This window comes from Apis cerana, linkage group LG1 (assembly GCF_029169275.1).
Source record: "Apis cerana isolate GH-2021 linkage group LG1, AcerK_1.0, whole genome shotgun sequence".
Lineage (NCBI taxonomy): Eukaryota > Metazoa > Arthropoda > Insecta > Hymenoptera > Apidae > Apis > Apis cerana.
In genome coordinates this window covers 3,005,358-3,025,286 of record NC_083852.1, presented here as the reverse complement: position 1 = coordinate 3,025,286, position 19,929 = coordinate 3,005,358, and the positions used below count along the sequence as shown (strand labels likewise).

The following is a 19,929-nucleotide window of genomic DNA, read 5'->3' as shown; positions in this document are numbered from 1 at the left end:
AGTATGACATTATTATTTATATATTCATATAAAAATCTTTGATTCTTGATTTTTATATTTAAATAATTTTAAATAATTTTAATTTTATATAATATTATATATAATTATTTTATATATGATGTGAAGTTTATGTTAGCTTTTTGCACAAGAAAGATAACAAATAAAAATATGCCGATCATTATATATAATTATTGTTAATTGATACAAATAAAAAAAAATAAAATGCTAAATATATTGGAACTTGAATTAAATGATCGCCGCTACTACTTATAATTGATGTCAATCATTCTTTCATATTAATTATTATTATTGATTATTACTATTGATTAACAATAATTTGTAATTTAAAAGATATAACATATATAATAAAATATGAAAATTCGTTCAAAAAGTGGAATTTGTAAATCGCGCGATAATTTTGGAGTAACCTATCTAACTCAAAGTATGACTTAACCTCTATCTGCACTGTATTAATTTATTTATTTATTTACAATTTTTTATCTATTAAATTAAATGTTACTATATATATAACATAACATTAATTATTACAATTAAACAAATATTTATATTATTTTTATTTCATATTTATATTTAAATTAATTGTATTATTGTATTAAATGTAAATGTTATTGTATTTATTTTTTTTATATATTTATTATAAGAGAATTAATTTTCTTCATTATTTTGTCCAAGCAAATTCTATGATAAGATTACGTGGTGGCAGAGATCATATTTGGATGCCTTTACATGTGGTAAATTTTTCGTTTAAAAAATTTTTCATTTTTTTTAATTTTTTAATTTGTCATTGTAAAAGAAAAATTAAATTCTGATTTACTAATTTCTTTGTTTCACACGATAAATTATAATTTAAAGGATTCAAGTACAACGAATGTAGCTTCTTTCAATGGAAAATTTCCAAAAAAAGTGTTTTATCCACTAAAAGATGTTTTTTTTCAAGAGAAGGTTTCAAATAAAATAAGTTTATTTTTTAAATCTATACAAATATTTTGCATTCATTTATTATTTCAGATTTTATTGAAAATTTACAGGAAAAAAGAAAATTAGAAAATAATAAAGTAAGCTTAATAATAAAATATATTATGTATATTTTTTAAATAATATTAAATTTTATTATTTAAATCATTTAATTATTAAATCTATTTATTTGAAATAACAGAATGATAAACCAATGGAAGTTAATAATAATAAAAAAAAAATAAAATGTCTACCAATAAAATTTCAAAAATTAATGTTTTCAAGAAATAATACAAAATCAAATTGTCATTTTATACGTAAGTTTTGATTTTATATCAATTAACAATTTTAGACAATTATTAATTGTTTTTTAGTCATATGTTTAATATATGTTTAAAAGAATAAAATAGAATTTATTAGAATCCTTTTTGCTATAGAAAATATTGAAAAAAAAACTGATTCATCAAAAGTATTAAATGTGAAAAAAAATACTAATTTTGAAGTAAGCATTTTTATTTTTATTTAAAAATAAATAAATATTATTATATATTACTATATATTAAAAATGTTTTTATTGTATATTTTATTATTGTATTAAGAAATAATAATTATAAAAAATGTTATTATATTGAAATAATATTATTTATTATTATCGCACAGTAGAAAATACTTGATGATTCAAAGAAGAAGACATTTCAATCAAATATCAAAAATATTTTGCCAAGAAAAAACAATATATTTGATAAAAAGAAATTTGAAAATATAAGTAGAGTTAGCATTCTTCTTTTGTATCTTCATTTCTTGCTTTGTTATTATCTTTCTTTTTCAAAGACAAGTCAATTTATTGAACTTTTTGAAATGTGTCCAGTTAAAGATAATGAAAATTAAATATATATGTATTTACAATTAAAAATAAAATTTTGAAAATTGTTGAAATATTGTTTCTTAAAATATATAAAATATCTTTATCTTTGGAAGAGGAAGTTTACATAAAAATGAAGAGTTATGTAATAACTATGGTAATATTTTTATTTAGTTTAAAAGATAAAATCAGTTACTGTTGCAATATTAAACAAATAACAAGTAATCATATATATAATTAGTAATATTAAATGTTGTAAACATCAAAATAAATGTAATAATAATCCTCAAGTGACATCAATTATCTTATTTTTATTCTTCTACTGTTACCTCCAATGTCGCAGTAGCGAATAAAGTGTCACTTTCCATCATTTCGCATACAGTTTTGTAATTTCCAGGATTCATACTGTTGAACATCGAACTTACATCGCAATCTGAAGCATTTTGTTCACCCTATTCGATAATTCATTAATATTATTTTAATAATAATGTATTAATATTAATAAAAGAAAATTCAAATATAATAAACAATATATATCAATATTAATTCTTTTTGATCGAAAATATTATATTGTTAATAGGGATTAATAGGATTAATTATAATTAATTAATTATTTATAATTATTAATTAATTATAATTAATAATAATTTACTGAAAGGATTATCTATTTTCTTTTTTTGTGTGTTTTAATATTTCGATTAAGAAAAAAAAAAGAAATATTTTGTATTGTACATATGTCTTATTACCGGTGCAATAGAACATGCATCATCTTCATCTATATATTCAACTGATGTGCACAAATTAGCATTTTCCAAATCCTTGAACGGTTTTTCGAACTGCTTTGTCATTTGGCTTACCAATTGATCATTTTGATATATTTTAATATCTATCTGAAAAAAGCAGAAAAATATTATTTTATTTTAGTTCAATCAATAAATTCTATAAAAAGAATAGAAAATATATCTAATTTTTTATGCAAAATTATTTATTTTTAGTATGTTGAAATATTTGAAAATAATATTTTAAAATATATTTAGACAATATTTAAAAAATATATTTAATTAAGATCAAAATATACTTTTAATATACTCGGACAATCCTTTTTTATCTTAGGCGTTATACTAATGAGATTATTTGAAATACTAGCATCCCAAGATTCGAGTATATCTTCATTTGAGACATCGACATTAATGCTATTTACTGTAACTTTATTCTCTGCCTGAAAAAGAAAAAATGATAATTGAGTCAAAATATTGTATTTTTAGTATTATTTGTTTATTATATTAAAATTGTTTTATATATTGAATTTTTGTAATTAAAAAAATTTAAAAATAATAATTTTTGAAATTATTTTTAACAATTATCATTACAACTTTAAAATATATTTCAAATAAATTAATTACAACAAAGATTTATATATTTTTTAAATGAAATTATTTCAAATATTATTTAATTGTATAAAATTTTATTTAAATAAGAGGAAAGAATTAAAAATAATTAAAATCAGTTAATAAATATATACAATAGTTTCAAAGAAATAAAATAGTTGCAAAAATTTACAATATTCTATAAGTAAGTAAGTCACCCTATATTTTACCTTAACGTTCAATATATATGAAGATGAGATGATACATAAAACAAATATTAATAATAGTTTTTCAATTGGTGACTTCATGATTGTAACAGAAAACATTAAACAATTGTTATAAAAACAACTTTGCTCTTCAACTGATGCACGGATCATATTTAAAGCTATAAAAAACTTCCTATATACTATGCTTCCTGTATATCGTCATTATAATTAATTGTTTTGAAATAATAATCAATTAACAATCCTGTCCTTTTGTTATTATAACTAAAATGAAATAAGATATGGTTACGTGACATTTAATCATTTAATCATCATTTTTTTATCAAATACGAAATTGTGGGAAATAAAATTCAACGTGCAAGAAAAATTATCTATAATATAGTGGAAAATGAGAAATATAAACAAGATATCATCTATTTTCGTGCTTGTTATTTAACGAGATTATCAAAAGTAATCTCTAGGAAATTACGTAATAAATTGTTAGTATTTCTTTTTTTTCTAATTTAAGATTAAATAACAATAAAATAGATATATTATTATATGACAGAATTCAATAATTACAAGTTTTAATTACATCATATGACCAAAAATATATAGCAATTTAAACTAAAATATAATTTATAATGTTATAAATATGTGAATTTATTTTATTTTCTTTTTTTATGTTTTTTTTCTTTATAATCTTTAAAAAAAAATAAGTTGGTATTAAAAGAAAATAGAACATTCATTAGACTTTGTTTAATGAATATATCAAATACAAATTGTTTTGCATTTTTTCTCTATTAATATATTGTACAATGTTGTTGTATATTGTATATTATATAATAATTTATGTTAATGAATTAAAAATAGAATAAAGGTAAAGAAATTTATTATAGAATATATATTTTTACTTAATACAAATATTACTATAAAAAAGTAAAATAATAAAGAACATTATTATATAAAATTGAAAATATTTTGAAATTATGGATTTCCCGCATTTGAAATTGAAACATCGACAAAATCGACTAATATCGAATATCATCGATCGGCCAGTATTCGATACGGAGTCTAATTTGTATGTATGCCGCACATGGTTTATTGTGGCGCAAATGTATATAAGTTTCCCGAATTAGTAGTGTCTTTAAAGATAATACTGTTATGTTATAAAACCAATAAGAAATGTTGCATGCTTTAGCAGTGCAACAACTTTATAGTGATTTCCTTATAGAAAAGTGGGCATAATCAATTGTAGATGCCGGTTTGTGCGATAAGATTGTTTTGTGTTTCTTGAAACGGGGGTGTGACAGTTTGTGCATTCTTAGAATATGGTATATTTTTTTTTCTTTCAAAATGAAACTGAATGTTATATAAGTTTTACCTTTTGATCGTTCGGTGAATGAATTACCACCACGCTAAATTTCAAAGAGCGTACATTGTACTTGAGAGTGTTTATTTTCCTTTACATGTGTCAACAATTTGGATTCAATCGAAAGTGTATAACATTGAATTTAATTACACAATTTATACATTTTTCAAAAATTTGTGCCATATCTTGACGTGATGCGTTATTAAACGACATAAAAATACCAAAGTTACGAAAGCTATTTATAGGTTATAAAATTATATGTGTGCTGTTGTCAATAGCGGCAACGGCGAATCATTAAGTAATATTTAATGCAAACTCCATGCATTGGCTTCAAGCAACAAATATACGCGAAGAAATGCCTTTAAGCCAATTAAATCAAAGTAATTTCGTTAGTACGAACGAAAGTGTAAATCCTGGCACTGAAATAGCATCAACTTGTTATACTCCTCCACCTTCATACCATAATATTAATTTACCTCTGGGACACCCATCTACTTTGAGTAATGATTGTGGTGCACCTCCTTCTTATGAAGAAGCCATAGATCCAAATGGTAAATAATATTTTTAATAAAAAAAAATCTTAATTTTATTAGGAATTATCAACTCATTAATTAAATGAAAATATTAGCTATATATAATATTATTGTTCTTTTCTGTTTCTGTTTAGCTCCTCCTCCATCCTATGATTCATTATTTGGTCGTATGAGGGAAGCACATAAAGTTTCAAAAGGAGTATTTGATTTTTTGAAAAATATTATTGTCTTACTTTTAGGCACTAGTAAGTAAAAACATAAATTAATGCTTTATTTCAATATAAAAAGTTATTAATTTAATATTTTGACAATTTCAGTTGGATGTACTATTATCTTAGGAGTAACAATAGTAGTTCCAATATGTATGATGGTCATTGGAGGACTTTATCTTTATGATTGTCCACAAGGAGAATATATTCCTGTTTATTTATTAGTGGGTGGTGGTTTTGGTGTTTTTAAACAGTTATTACATTTATCTGCAAGAGTACGGCAACGTCAAGAAGAAAGAGACGAAGAAAGAATACGACAATCTCCAACGCAAACATTAATTAATTGTTTTATGCTTGGCTGGTTTATTATAGGTCAGTAATATAAAAACTTACATATATATTAAATGTTTATAATTCTTATTTTTATATTTTTTATCTTTGTCTACAGGCTCAATGTGGGTATATAAGGAATATGAGCCAAATTATGATCCAGCTCTCGGCAAATATTGTAATAAAACATTATATTTATTTGCCTTTTGGTTAATTACGGCTGTTTACATATTTCTGGGAGTGATAACTGCCGGTTTTTGTAGCATTTCGGTAGCAAGCATCGCATTTCAAAGACCACCTCCTGATCTAATGTAAAGTAACATGATCTCACTTTAAAGAGAAAAATAGTCGTTCAAAAATCTATTATTTTGGGAACAAAACGACAAATTTTGCGAAATGAAGAACAAAAATTTTTTGTGGATATAAAAATCACATCATAACAGGGCACAAAATTTCGTCCACGCTTTACGTACCTGAGATGCTTAAAACAACAATCTACAAACGGATCGTTTGCACATTTAAATGCACATAAAATGCGCTCGAATATTAAAATTTTATTTTGTAATCGTTCATGATAACATTTCTTGATTTTTCGTAGCGTACTTGATTCAATATCTCAATTAAGGCGACTTTTGCTATGAATCATGTCAAACGAATATAGCAAAATTGATTGATTTCTTAAAATTGGTATAAACGTGGAGGGAAGGAAAAAAAAAAAAATAAGAAAGAAAAAATAGTTGATGCTTTAACCAATTCAGGGCTGTGGATATTTCGCAATAATCGCGAATTCTTTTGATATTGTGCCAAGAAATCGCAAAGCTGTAGAGCGAAGTATTTTGCTATCAACATCGATTACCCGTATCGATATTCAATTCGTATGGATATTCTTAACTTGAGTAGAATCTCAGGACGTGTCATAAAAAAGAAAAAAAAAATATTCTAACACGAAAGTGTCATCGAACACTGTGATAACATATAAGAGAAATTTTACCGTCGTCAACGCGCTAAAACATGATACATACTACTTTATGGCGTTTAATTAAACGGCAGCTGTTTAACAGTTCTTCTACAAGTGAAGATAGTCATATTCACTTGTATAAATAGCTTATTGTTAAAAGACTGCGATACTTCGCAAAACACGTTTTTTATTCCTTTGCCCTCTCCTCCGTCCTTTTAAAACCTTTCGACCTCCATTGAGCCTTTATGTCAATGTAGTCGAATAACCGTTTTATAAAGACTCGTTTGAAAATTAAGGGGTAAACTATATATAAATATATATATATATATATAAATATACATATGTATATTAAACTCACGCTCCTTTTAGTATTTCGAAACATTTGAATGCCAGTATTTATTAGTATCGTTAGAAAAAAAAACAATTTTTAAGAAATCATCGTATTTGATTGGTATTTAGGTTAATGTAGTGAGGATGGAGAACTTTCGATTGAAAAAACAAAATGTATTTCTCGACGTTTTATTAATGTAAAAAAAAAAAAAAAAAAAAAACGTTTCTTCCACTTTAATATAACTTCTTTATCTGTATTTTTCAAGACAACGTTTTCGTCTTCCTATTTAAGTCCGGTTCAATCAAGATATTGTAAATATACTTCGAAATCATATCTCTTTCTCTCTTTCTATATATATATATATATAGTTATCTATTTACGTGTTACTATTGACGAACGTACTTTTGAAATATACACGCTTGTATGCCATAAAAGGGAAAAAGAAATAAAAAAAAAAAAAAAAAAAGAAACCTTAACGAATGATACGAGCGAGCTTGCGCTTTCAAGGATATAGAAGACATGAAAATCTCTTGCGTATTTAAGTACATGATTATTATAATAAAATTGATCTTTCGATTAAAACTGAATAGACTGCAATTATCTTGAGCGTACGCTTAGCTAATGTTATGAACACATACCCTCGTTCTATTTGTTGCTGATATTTAATGTATTACACGTACGTACATACTTACATATACATACACTTACACATTAAATACTTTGCAAATGAAACTTTCGAACAAAGACCTATGCGTGCCTGTAAAATACGTTCTTTACATTGTCTCGTATTATGGGCACATACGCACATTTGTTATTATAATTTCCTAAATAAACTGCTTAAAAACATGTTGCGTTTTTGCCTAACCATATGAATGATGTAATCGCATGCGCGCATGCGTGTAAACATATAAATACAATTTTATATTTTATCATAATTATTTTTTTATATATTTTTATTTTAATTGTGAGGAATATTTGAATGAATCTTTGTAACATTTTTCTTGTTACAATATATAAATGTTAGAGTGATATTATTTAATATGATTATATTGTATATAAAATAAGGTAAATTTTATTTTCGCGAATTTTTACATTTTTAGGATTTATTACAATTTTTTCTCCTTATTGAAAGATAACGAATTGATATTGAATTATATAAACTATTTAAACACTTTTTAAACATTGAAATCGAATCATATAAATATTTAATTCTTCGCATTGATGCATTAGGAAAAGAAATTATGTTCATATTTGATTCTTCTAATTAAGCTATTTTAGGAGATGGTGTAGGATAATCTTCTTCATAATAGATTTCCCCTTCACCTTCATATTCGTCTTCATATTTCAAGAATTGTTCTGGTACTATTGATAAATCCTCTGAACACTTATCTATTAGTGAATCTACAGATATCTAAAAATTATAAATTAAGAGATTAATTTAAAATCTTTTTTAATTCATCTTGAATTTAATAGTTTCAAAATGATGTAAAATTAATAATGCAATAATAATTTAATATTATGTTTTAAGTAATATTTATAATATGATTATATATAAATAACAATTATTTAAAAAAAAATCGAAAATAAGTAAGAAGAAACAACCTGCCATTTTTTAAAATAAATCATAGCTAAAGATACATAATAGATATAATTAAATGTATCTTAAAAATTTTTAATACATGTTTAGGTGTATACATAGATATGCATAGATATATAGAATTATAAATTTTTTGTACACTTTCAAAATTTGAATTCGATAATTCTCTAATAAATTCTTAAATAATGTAAAATATCACAATTTCCCTTTTAGATAATTAATTAAACGATTTAAAAATATACCGTGTTAATAATATCGTAAATAAATAAAATGAGTCATAAGATATAAGTTCTATATAATTTTTATTTAATCCTTAAAACTGCAAAAATGGGATAATTTAGATCTCTTCCAATTGAATATTTCGCAATAACTTTTTTTTACAAAATTTATCTTTTACGTATTAAAATTATTTTAATATTGTTTAAAATTAAATTAATTTTGAATATTATTTTTCTAAAAATTTTTAGAAAAATTTGATCTTAGAGAAAAATCCGATCTTTTCGCTCAGATCATTTTTTATAAATTTTCAATGCTAAAAAATTAATTATGAATGTTCTTACCTCCTCTTGCAAAGGCACTGGTTCAGGTGGTAATAAATCAGGATTGTACGGTGTGATACAACGTGCACGCCACAACGCAATAATACCTTTCTTCAAACGAGGTGGTTCAAAAGGTGCAGGTTTAACTTCCGGTTTTGTAATCTCGGTCCCTGTAACATCCGTTTCTGCTTCAGTTTCTACCGCAGTAGGTTCTGGTGATGGTGGTTCTGCTACTTCCTGTATCCAAAATTATTGCGCGAATACAAAGAGAATTTATTTGATATCTTAATTAAATCAAAAAAAAAAAACTTAAATTTGATGTTTTTAACCATGTAATGAATTGTAAAATTATTCTATCAGTTTTGAGAAATTAATTTTATCACCTCGATAATTTCTTTTGTCTCATCGTAATCAGGATCTTTCACGTGCACATAATGTCCATGTTGCATGCAAGCATTTTCGAAAGTAAAGCATCCTCGACCATAAGGCTATGATTATATATTTTCTCAATAATTTCATTAAACAACAATGTTTTAATAATGATAAAATCATAATTTCGCAAAAATTTCTTACCAAATTGAGTTCCCAAAATCCGTGGAATCGATGTCGGGGATGAATTAACTGCCCGGGTCCTTGCATGCGATCCTTAATCCACGTACCCATAAATTTTGTATTCGTACTGGCGTAAAGATAAGATCCCATACCGTGTCGAAGATTTTTCTTCCAAGATCCCTCATAAACGTCCCCATTTATGTAGTAATACACGCCAAAACCATATTTCGTGTCGCGTTTCCATTCGCCTGCGGAACACGAGCTAATCTGCACACAGTGCATCAAACATTTCCTTTTTTCTTTTTGTATTTTATAATTTGTGATGTTTATTTTCAAAAAGATTTATATTGTAGAGTTTAATCCTATGATACAAGTGAAAAAAGGAAATTATAACAAACTTTTCAAATCATACATTTTTTTAATGCATATACTAATACATTGTTTTATAAATAAAAAAAACTTTGAAAGATATTTATTATTATCTTCTGAACTAATAATTTTTCGACTTATATATAATGTAATATTTTTTTTTTTTAGAGATATATTGATTCGTGTATCAAAAAACTGATGATTTTATTTTAAAAGAACAAAGTTGATCTTCACAAGTTCATTTATAAAAAAAAATTAATAATGCAGATATATGAAAATACAAAAACCATTCAACTTTTATTTAAAATATTTCTTAATATTATGAAAAATATAAAACATCCGGTATATATTTGAATCTTGAATAAATTAAAAAAAATATCGAAAAATTCTTAAAAAAATGATACTTGTAACAGATAAGTATAAAAATGATATGGAAATGAAATTTTTCTGATATTTACTTTTTACTTATAGTTTAAAAAAATATATTAAATTATAAAATTTCAAAAAATAATGTAATGTGATGATAAAAATAAGCATGGTTCTTTTAATATTTTTTTACCCTCGTATCGCGTTCCATCAGGATACCAAAATGTTCCTTGGCCGTATTTTACACCTTGCCGCCACTCGCCATCGTATCGAGCGCCGTTTTTAAACACATACAAGCCTCGAGCGTGTCTCAATCCTTTGCAATATTGACCGACGTACATATCGCCATTTGGAAGCAAAGCTTTGCCACGGCCGTGTCTGTCCCCTTTTTCATTTCGTTCACCTTCATATAACTATAATTGTATTATATTTTATTTTATTATTCATTCCATTTTTCTCAAATTTTTTTCAAAAATTTTTTAGCCTCACTTCATCAAATTTTATATTAAAATGACAATTTCAATTTTGAATGATTAAAATTTATATGGGATATAACCAGATCTGCAGAAAGATTTGGAAGATAAGATTAATAAACGAATAAACGTAATTCTAAAAAAGATATTATGAAGATTAATATAATAATTATTTAGAATAAGAAGTACTTACCCCTAAAGGATTTGCCTCCTCTTCTCCTCTTTCACCGATTATTTCCGGATTTTCTAACATTTTATTCTGTATATATGTGTGCTTTCTATCCCTTTAAGTTACATATAAACCAATTTCTTTAAAATTGATTTTTGTTTTGTTAATTTGTTGACTGACATTTGACGCAAATTTGGTTATAATATTTTTATTTGGTTATATATATTAAATCATTTGCACCTTTTATTTTTAGTATTATTATTATTATATATTAATTATTTGAAAATTTGTAACAAAGAATGTAATTTAACAAATAAATAAATTTTTATCAACGATTATGTTATTATAATATCAAAGTCTCAAGTTTTTTTTATAATTTATATACAATAAAATAATTAAAAATACGAAATACAATATAATTTTTAGTCTTCTCAATAGTCAACAACATTTCATACACTGAGGATCAGTAAAGTAGCGAGGACAATAGCACGATTTTCCACATATATCAGTGATACAATAACGTACGCATGATGGTGGTGGAATTAATTTTGGTGGTATACATTTAGGAGCTGGTGGATCAGGAGGTGGTAAACAATTTACTATGTATAGGGTTGGTGGTTTCGGTGGAGGTTCTGGTCGTGGCCTACATATCTAGAAATAAAAAAAAATAAAAACAATAGGATTTTATTGTAAAATGTATTTTTGAAAATAATATAAATAACATAATAGATATAATAATAAATATAAAATATAATTTTAATTTATACTATATAACATACGAAAGGTGGACATGGAGAAGGACAACAATATTTTGAAGGTGGATATTGTTGCGGAGGTGGACAGCCATATTTCGGGCAATAAAATGGTGGAGGTTTGCAATGGTAACATCGTGGAGGTAGAGTGCTGTTAGGCTTCGCGCTTTCGTAAGAAGACATTTTTATTTAGTGAATGTATTTCTAACAGAATTAATCTCCCAGGAATATATATCACGATATTTTTAAATATCATACAATTAGTTTAATCAAAAATAGAAATTTTGTGCAATTTAGAATATTTCAGATTTATATTTTAGATATATAATTCTTCGTATTATTAAGAATTTTGAAAGAATTTGATCTAAAGATATTTCATATTTGTATATATCGTAAATAAATAAATTCGCTTTGAATCGATTTTATCTTTTTTTTTTTTATTTAAAGTAAATATATTCACATAATATATTCATACAATTCTTTGATATTTTTTATATATTGAATTATTAGAATATTGTATTACTTTTTATAAAAGTATTTAAAAATCTGTACATATTTAAATATTAATTAAATTAAAAATTTTAAATTTAAAAAATTAAAATATATTGTAATCTTGAAAGGGAAATAATTTGTATCTTATTTATAGTACGTGTTAAATACAAACAAAGAAAGCAAATGATAATTCGTAAAGGATAGAGATAGAATAAAAATTGTGAAATCAGCGCCATCTCTAGAGTGCCGCAAATGAAACACAAATATTGACAAAAATAGCAAATATTAGATAAAGGAATTGATCACTAGCGTCATCTTACAAGTATTAACTCTTTAAAAATTAAAAAATTAAATTCAAAAAATGGCGCTGTTTTTAAAGAAATGTTTTTAGCATTCGAGAGATAGCGCTAATAATCAATTCTTATTTTATCTCTATCTTTCTCTTAATGTTTGTTATTTTTGCTTATTTAATTTCATTTATGTCATTCTGGAGATGGCGCTAATTCTTGAATTTTTATTCTATCCCTAGCTTTCTCTCATTATTAGCTTTTCTTGTTTATATTTATTTTACAAATTAGAAAATTTATACATTTAAGAAAATATCTTGCTGATATTTGATTAATGTTATTGTCTAATATATTGATTGAAAATTTTAACAGAGCTCAATTCAGTTTTTATTTTTTTTATATTTATGTCTATTTTAAAATGAGATAAAAAATTCCATTATATATTCATTATATAATATTTAAAAATAGGATGTTGTATGCATAAAAATCTATTATAAAAAATATAAAAAATATATTATAAAATTTATTTTATATTTAATTTGTGTAAATATAGATATTAGACATAATAGATATTAAAAATGCAATTTTTATATATATAAAATTTAATTCTATATATAAAAAATTTCTATATATATAATTATTTTTTCAAGTAAGATATCCTCTTAATTTTTCAATTTAGATGAAAGATCTTATATTACATCGTATTATATCATATATGATATTACATCATATAATAAATAAAAAAAATTAACGATATAGATTATATACATGTTAATAAATATTCTTTGTTAACTATACACTTAGAATCACTGTGAATATGTAGAAAAACAATTCAGAATAATATCAGAAATATAAACAAATAGGTCTTCCACAACGATCGACTAATCTTCCATAACATTTTACTTTCGGTGGTGGTATCACTGGTACTGGACAGCATATTGGCCGTGGATAATAACAGGGTAAATATTTAACACTAAAAAATATTTATAAAATCATCTTATATTTTTTTATATTCAAATACAAATTTTTTCGATATATTTAAGTAAAATTTTTTTATGTATTTTTTTAAATATTATGTCTATAAACATTAACATACCCGTAACAAGTATATGCAATTTGAAAGTGAACTGCAGAAGTGCCAGTAATAGGTGGTTGAATATTTGGACATAGCGGCTGTGTTGAAACACTATTTTTTTTTGATGTACAAGTCGTAGCTAAACTGGGTGGATATCTTTCTAATGCATCTTTTAGAGTTGTCATTTTATATAAAATTCAACTTTTCTATTAGATTCAGATAATAAATGCCAATATCTTAAGAATATTAAAATTTAAAAAATAAATTGAATTAGAAAATTGAACTAAATTGTACTAAAAATTGTACTAAAAATTTTGAGGTTAATTTTGATCCAAATTGAATATATTTTTGGTACGTGAACTTTTTCACATACCAAAAAATGATCGATATGCAATTAATTTTCATAATAATTGAAAGACTCATTTAAATTGTATATAATATATATATAATAAATTAAAGTATGGAAATATGCTATTATAAAATTTGAACGTATATTATTATCAGATAATTTATTCTAGAATTTTAAAATAAAGGAAATATTTAAATATTTATATCTATATTAAAGTGATTTGACCATATACAAAATTTTTAACTAATAATATTTTATATATATATATATCTTTATAACAATTTATTACATTGATTATAACTATTATAGGAACATTGATTATAATTAATGCAATTCAAAAATAATTAAAATATGAACGCAAAAAAATACTGTAATATATATATACACGTATTTTGTTCATTATTTAATCACAGAATAGATTTAAATAAAATTGATAGAACTATATAGACTTGATTTTTTTGATTCTTTTAAAAAGACAAAAAAAAAAAGATAAATATTTTTTACATTTATGTCATCCAATTTATATGTGTGTAGTAGGTAAAAATAGAAGTCAATAATAGAAGCCAATTTGGTAATCACAACAGATATTATAATAAATCGTATCTTTACAGAGGCAGATACATTGTAAAACGAACAAGGATACTTTCACGAAATATACACGCAGTCGTACATTGATTCAGGAATCGATCAGCGATACTATGTACAACACAACCACGGAAGCGTGCACGATGTTGAAGTAATTCGCAGATAATGCGGTTGCACTTTTCTCAAATTTGGCACGCGGTGCATCTGTCGTATATTATTTCCATTTGTATTTTTATCCCTTTTCCCTTATTCCAGTGTTTTTGTGTGCTCACGTAACAAATTAAACAATCTTAAATGCACTATAATCTCTTTCAGTGAGCCAAGACACTGGAATATGTCTCAACTGATGCCTGTTCTTTCCATTTTTTTATAATAAATTTTCCAAAATAAACATTATTTGATAAACTACCGAGAGAATAAACAGATTAGTTTTGCAACAGATCGAAAATGTTTAAGGTTAGAAACAGAAACCAGTCAAGATGATTTCTATTTTAATTTAGATCCTTTAGATCCTAGCCAAATAAATTTAAACGAATAGTTAACTTACATGCGTAAGTTATATGTAAGTACAATATGAAAGAAAAAAAATGTAAAAAATAAAAAAAAAATAAAAGAAAATAATAAGTACTTAAGGCAATATTATATATATATACTATATATAATCATCGTTGTATATACAATTCTCCGAACTAACCTGAAAAATCAAGTTACTTCAATGTAAACGAAGATTTACGATATCCACGACATTGATTCTTTATATTCGTTTCTAAATGGAAAGAGAGAAAAAAAAAATTGAAACGAAGAAACAAACTGCGTATTAATACACATTTAAGTACATTAATCAACCAATGTTCGTTTTCTCTATCACACGCTTTTCTTTTATACAAATTCCGTGATATGTACCTCATGATCGCGCTTGTGCTATCTCGATAATTATTCTGTTTATTTATTTTGTTTCATTTTCTCTGGTTCTATCCATTATTTTCTCTTCGGTATGTCGATGTTCGTTTCTTTCGCTTTTGTTGTTTTTGATTTACCGGACGGAAAGAAGATGATTCGAAAGATCAACTCAATCATGCCAAACGAGAACGATATCGGGCTTAGGATTTTTCTATGTGACGAGTATCATTTACGTTATTTCCATCTTTAAGTGGCGCGGTATAGTCTGTTCAGAATCAATCGATCTCTCGAGATTAACGAAAAGAATTATCTCTTATATGCCGAAGGTTATATTCGACAAACGTGCTATATTTACATATTTCCGATGATAAAGTGAAAGTGGACAAAAAATTAACTAGAACAACACTGAGTTGGACCCACTCACAAAAGATTTTTTCAATCATCAGAGAATCAAATCTAAAAGATTATAAAAAAGAAAGATAGTACTCAATTATATTCAATGCATAATTAATTTCAAACAGATTATACTATTGTCACCGGATAAAAGTTCTAAAATTGTATAAGCAACGCGATTTGTGCTGAGAAACATTACCGAACTATATTTACAAGAATAACTTATAATTTAAACTGAACGAAATCTCGATAACGAAGAATATTGTTTCTGTTTGAATTAGGATTATCATCGACTCGATGAACTTTCTTCTCTCATTCGTTCACTCATTCTCTCATTCACTCTCTTTTTCTTTCTCTCTCTTCACCAGTCCGATTTTACTTTCTCTCTATTCCTTTCGTAACATCTTTTTTTTTAAATAACTACTACTTATGTACAATGCACACATACGATTCGTCGAAACGACGATCGAACACGTACCCTCTTCTCCATCAATGACGAAGTCATTCTATCTATTGCCTCCACCTCTTTTTACCCCTGTTCGATGGCAACCCCTTGCCATGTAACGTGACATAATGTATGATTTTTTTTCATATTATGTTTCTGGATCTTTGTAGTTGAAAAGAATTTATCATATTTAGCATTTACATGAATAATTTTTGAAATATATATATGGGCACTTAGAAGAATAAATTATAGATTTAAAACATTTATCTTATAACGGGGAAAGAAAATCTTTTCTTTAACTTTTCTCTGTAAGAGAATATTATTATTAATCGAAAATATCTTTTGAAATAGAAAAGATATATATATATATGAAGGTAGAAAGATATATATATATATATATTATAACAAGGGGTTGCTATAAAATCATCATCAATTCAAGAAATTAAAAGCTTATTCATCGACTAAAAGTGAAAGAAGCTTTAAGATGCAACATTAACCCCATGTTTATCAATATATAGGATGTGGAGAACATTCACAAATCTCCGTAATCGTTCAACAATTGACATAATTCGCATAACAATCTATAGTGCTATAGGTTCACGTCGGAATACAACATCATCGTTGTTTTCCTGTTGACTCGTGAAACAATCTTCGTTTTATCTCTTATTCTTTATTTTTCTTGTGTGTGCTTTTTTTTGGTCTTGTTTCAAGCGGAAGCACCTTTTATGTATCCTATTACATGTGCGCGAGCCATTTTTCATCTAAAGGCATAGTTTACAAACATTGTCTGCAAATAGTCGCATAAATTATTTACAAATAATTATCGCTGGTAGAAGAGATATTATGAGACCAGTAAAATTTATCAAATTCATAATTTATATATTTTGAAAACCGAAACAATTTAAAGAGAGATAACAATTTAAAGACTGTATGACTTGATTGTATGATTGAATCTACATATATCTCTTCCACTAATATTACATAAATTGTTATATCGTTTATATATCGTATACTATAATATTTCGTACTATATTTTTCTGCAGGTATTTAAAAATCTATGTGCAGGCAAGTCTGCAAACAATATTTGTAATGCTTGATGTAAATGTATAATACGTTTTACGATTTTTCAGCGGTGACAATATACGATTCAATATCTTTATAATGTGCACTAATATCATTATACAATTCGATAGATTTATATATTCCAATAATTCAATAAAATTATAATAATAGGATTCTGACATTGGACATATAAAAGTATCGAATCACATCAAATCTAAATAGCGCAATATACATATGATTATATGACGCTATTTAAATATATAAAGCTATCGAACAACACAACATCACTGCTGCAAAACCATAATGTCGTATCGTTCATCTACATCTAACACACCTCAATACATCCTCTCAAATTTCAAAACAATCTTTTACAATGAATGCTCAACCCGTTCGTATGTACGATATTAGACAACAATAGCGTGGAACGTACTGATTCTAGAAACTTTTTTAACATCTAATTTTTGCTCTTAAATATTCTAAGTTGTATACGTGTGTTTAGGATTTGTGTGATTAATTCTGCTGGCCAGGGAATAATAGATTCTGCGCTACCCAAGCTCGTAACCGTTTTTTTCTCTGTCGTTTCAGATGGAGAAATTTTTGAGCAAAATTTATGACAGTCTGATTCTTTTTAAGTTTAAGTACTGGCCATTTTGGCTACATGTATCACAGTCCGCTATTTTGGTGTTCAATTGCGCCAGTATCAATCCAATGTATAAATCAATTTATAAGTACTCGATTATAACTTTTTTTTCTTTTTTTAATTTGTTTTTTTTTTGTTTATTTTGTTATCTAAGTTTTTTTTTTTTTGCTCATCGTTAATAAAACTTGACAATTTTTGATATTTCGAGCCGGGTAACTACGACAGAATTTTTCATTTACACACCTCGATTGTTGGCCGTTTGAAAAGAAAAATAACTATCTGATAATAATTGTTTTTTATCGAGCCACGTTTATCGCGTGGATTTGCATTCGAACTAAGCTACTAGCATTGTTATTTTCATTATTATTTCTGGTATCTTATTTATTTTTTTGTATTTTTTCTCCTTTTTTTTTTTACGTTTTTTATCTTCGACGAAACATCTGATTGGTGCATCATAATCTTGGGTGCGTGGAAATTTTGTTTCATCATGCAGAATGAACGATAATCATTTTTAGCCTAAACTATTCAAGATTATTGTACACCTCGTTTAATTAAGTAATCTCACGATAGACATTTAAATATGTTATCGATATTAACGACGTTATCTAGTTTTTTCCGCAGATAAAGTGCGACGACATCTAAAGTAAATCGTGCGACTTGGCCGATCGATCGACCGTTTCTTAATGGGTCTCTTAATTAAATAATCCACGTTCACCAACGCGATCGAACGCGTGGTCCCAGAAAGCATTTTCTTTATTTCAAATTCATATTTCCTCTCACTCTTCTCGTATCCCAATTCGAGGTTATTGAGGCTGTGTGTGCGTAATCTACTAATATCTAGAAACAACGGGTACGTGTTTTGTGCTGATTTACTTCTATATCAATCATTGCTACTAAACACATCTCTTCGAGATCGATACCTCCGTCCCTCGCTTTTCCTGGAGATCCTTCTTCATCGCACGGCTCTTTACCGTGATCAATCATTCGGAATCTCCACTGGAGAATTACTCATTCGAAACCACGCGATTCCATCAAGATTAACGCGGTTCACGTGTAATACTTCCGGTTATTCGAGAGGTCGAAACGCGAACGGACGTGGAGTCGTCACTATGTATTCGAACGGAAGTACTTGGCCACGCTGTTGACAAACTCCTGGCGCTACAATTGCACCTGGAATGCTTGGGTCGCGTTTGGCATTATGAACGGGTTTGTGGTGCTCGATTGTCGCAGATTCCTCGCCGCTATTTCTGCCCATTCCGCGTCGAATGGATCCGAAGGACCAGTTCTGGTCGCCTGATTCATGGCGGCTGAACCGAGGGAGAGCGCCCTCGCGTGAAGAGGTGGTGCCCGTCGAGGACTTATTTGTCCTTGCGAAGGAGATTGCACTGAAGGTGGTACCGAGCTGGTTATACTGCCCAGCCATTGCTCCGGCTTTGGCAATGCGGCTGTTGTTGAAACTGATTGGACCTGAAATGGGAATTAACAGAATATTGTAATATTTGTTCTTTAATCATTTTGCATGATTGTACTTTGCAAAATAAAAAAGCAGATTATATTTACTTTGATAGATCTAATACAAGATCTAATATAAGAAGATATGCTTCCTTTCTCCCTTTGATCTCTGATATTAATTTTTTACCTTTGTAATTCAAGGCAAAAATGAAAAAATTCTAATTGAAAGTAACATTAATTTTGAATTTATAAAAGGACTTGGAGAATAATTGATTATTCAAACTTCTTTGAA

The 19,929-nt window shown here is 26.1% G+C and overlaps 6 protein-coding genes and 1 long non-coding RNA gene across 28 annotated transcripts in view; 3 read left to right on the top strand and 4 right to left on the bottom strand.

The window, feature by feature from the left end:
• Positions 1-132: 132 nt before the first annotated feature.
• On the top strand, positions 133-2,133 carry LOC133667378 (uncharacterized). 6 transcript variants are annotated; one of them, XM_062085475.1, is made up of 6 exons: positions 133-619; positions 694-752; positions 1,050-1,076; positions 1,178-1,292; positions 1,413-1,477; positions 1,636-2,133. In XM_062085475.1, the coding sequence occupies exons 2-6, from the start codon at positions 702-704 to the stop codon at positions 1,636-1,638; spliced, it is 261 nt and encodes an 86-aa protein (XP_061941459.1). In that variant the 5' UTR covers positions 133-619; positions 694-701; the 3' UTR covers positions 1,639-2,133. The 6 variants fall into 6 exon arrangements, 5 of the variants coding, with proteins under 5 accessions (XP_061941459.1, XP_061941440.1, XP_061941447.1 ...); XM_062085456.1 differs by adding an exon at positions 874-963 and having other exon boundaries at positions 133-752; XM_062085463.1 differs by lacking the exon at positions 1,636-2,133 and adding an exon at positions 874-963 and having other exon boundaries at positions 1,413-1,609.
• LOC108003090 (uncharacterized) lies at positions 1,979-3,687 on the bottom strand. The gene is made up of 4 exons (XM_017065189.2): positions 3,435-3,687; positions 2,916-3,056; positions 2,584-2,727; positions 1,979-2,289 (listed from the first exon to the last, which is right to left on the bottom strand). The coding sequence occupies exons 1-4, from the start codon at positions 3,579-3,581 to the stop codon at positions 2,149-2,151; spliced, it is 573 nt and encodes a 190-aa protein (XP_016920678.1). The 5' UTR covers positions 3,582-3,687; the 3' UTR covers positions 1,979-2,148.
• Positions 3,688-4,449: 762 nt separating this feature from the next.
• Positions 4,450-7,986, top strand: LOC108003091 (uncharacterized). Its single transcript, XM_017065190.3, has 4 exons — positions 4,450-5,330; positions 5,447-5,557; positions 5,630-5,893; positions 5,970-7,986. Exons 1-4 carry the CDS (start codon positions 5,099-5,101, stop codon positions 6,164-6,166), a joined length of 804 nt encoding a protein of 267 aa, XP_016920679.1. The 5' UTR covers positions 4,450-5,098; the 3' UTR covers positions 6,167-7,986.
• A 71-nt stretch (positions 7,987-8,057) lies between these two features.
• LOC107994757 (radial spoke head 1 homolog) lies at positions 8,058-11,289 on the bottom strand. The gene is made up of 6 exons (XM_028665289.2): positions 11,230-11,289; positions 10,757-10,976; positions 9,850-10,076; positions 9,660-9,764; positions 9,298-9,513; positions 8,058-8,551 (listed from the first exon to the last, which is right to left on the bottom strand). The coding sequence occupies exons 1-6, from the start codon at positions 11,287-11,289 to the stop codon at positions 8,405-8,407; spliced, it is 975 nt and encodes a 324-aa protein (XP_028521090.1). The 3' UTR covers positions 8,058-8,404.
• A 24-nt stretch (positions 11,290-11,313) lies between these two features.
• Positions 11,314-12,361, bottom strand: LOC107994687 (small proline-rich protein 2I-like). Its single transcript, XM_017051693.3, has 2 exons — positions 11,985-12,361; positions 11,314-11,856 (listed from the first exon to the last, which is right to left on the bottom strand). The coding sequence occupies exons 1-2, from the start codon at positions 12,138-12,140 to the stop codon at positions 11,644-11,646; spliced, it is 369 nt and encodes a 122-aa protein (XP_016907182.2). The 5' UTR covers positions 12,141-12,361; the 3' UTR covers positions 11,314-11,643.
• Positions 12,362-13,965: 1,604 nt separating this feature from the next.
• On the top strand, positions 13,966-15,372 carry LOC133667369 (uncharacterized). Its single transcript, XR_009832801.1, has 2 exons — positions 13,966-14,162; positions 14,470-15,372. It is a non-coding gene; the product is annotated as an uncharacterized LOC133667369 (long non-coding RNA).
• The window catches only part of LOC107994819 (protein numb), a 62,235-nt gene continuing 57,033 nt past the window's right edge, over positions 14,728-19,929 (bottom strand). For all 17 annotated transcript variants that reach the window (XM_017051898.3, XM_062085333.1, XM_062085341.1 and 14 more), the window contains one exon: positions 14,728-19,652. In XM_017051898.3, coding sequence (XP_016907387.1) covers positions 19,344-19,652 — 309 coding nt within the window. In that variant the 3' untranslated portion in view covers positions 14,728-19,343. The remainder of the gene's footprint in view (positions 19,653-19,929) is intronic.

Bases quoted from the DNA above. Each gene is read 5' to 3' on its own strand.
- LOC107994757 (XM_028665289.2), bottom strand. From the start codon at position 11,289: ATGTTAGAAAATCCGGAAATAATCGGTGAAAGAGGAGAAGAGGAGGCA. The intron at 10,077-10,756 runs GTAAAAAAATAT...CGTGTTCCGCAG, and splicing joins TGATGGAACGCGATACGAGG to GCGAATGGAAACGCGACACG. The intron at 8,552-9,297 runs GTAAGAACATTC...TATAATTTTTAG, and splicing joins CAGTGCCTTTGCAAGAGGAG to ATATCTGTAGATTCACTAAT.
- LOC133667378 (XM_062085453.1), top strand. From the start codon at position 624: ATGTTATTGTATTTATTTTTTTTATATATTTATTATAAGAGAATTAAT. The intron at 1,077-1,177 runs GTAAGCTTAATA...TTGAAATAACAG, and splicing joins GAAAATTAGAAAATAATAAA to AATGATAAACCAATGGAAGT. The intron at 1,293-1,412 runs GTAAGTTTTGAT...TTTTTGCTATAG, and splicing joins ATCAAATTGTCATTTTATAC to AAAATATTGAAAAAAAAACT.
- LOC107994687 (XM_017051693.3), bottom strand. From the start codon at position 12,140: ATGTCTTCTTACGAAAGCGCGAAGCCTAACAGCACTCTACCTCCACGA. The intron at 11,857-11,984 runs GTATGTTATATA...TTTTATTTCTAG, and splicing joins CTTCTCCATGTCCACCTTTC to ATATGTAGGCCACGACCAGA.
- LOC108003091 (XM_017065190.3), top strand. From the start codon at position 5,099: ATGCATTGGCTTCAAGCAACAAATATACGCGAAGAAATGCCTTTAAGC. The intron at 5,558-5,629 runs GTAAGTAAAAAC...TGACAATTTCAG, and splicing joins TGTCTTACTTTTAGGCACTA to TTGGATGTACTATTATCTTA. The intron at 5,894-5,969 runs GTCAGTAATATA...CTTTGTCTACAG, and splicing joins GCTTGGCTGGTTTATTATAG to GCTCAATGTGGGTATATAAG.
- LOC108003090 (XM_017065189.2), bottom strand. From the start codon at position 3,581: ATGATCCGTGCATCAGTTGAAGAGCAAAGTTGTTTTTATAACAATTGT. The intron at 2,728-2,915 runs GTATATTTTGAT...TGCTTTTTTCAG, and splicing joins ATTGTCCGAGTATATTAAAA to ATAGATATTAAAATATATCA. The intron at 2,290-2,583 runs GTAATAAGACAT...ATTATCGAATAG, and splicing joins ATGCATGTTCTATTGCACCG to GGTGAACAAAATGCTTCAGA.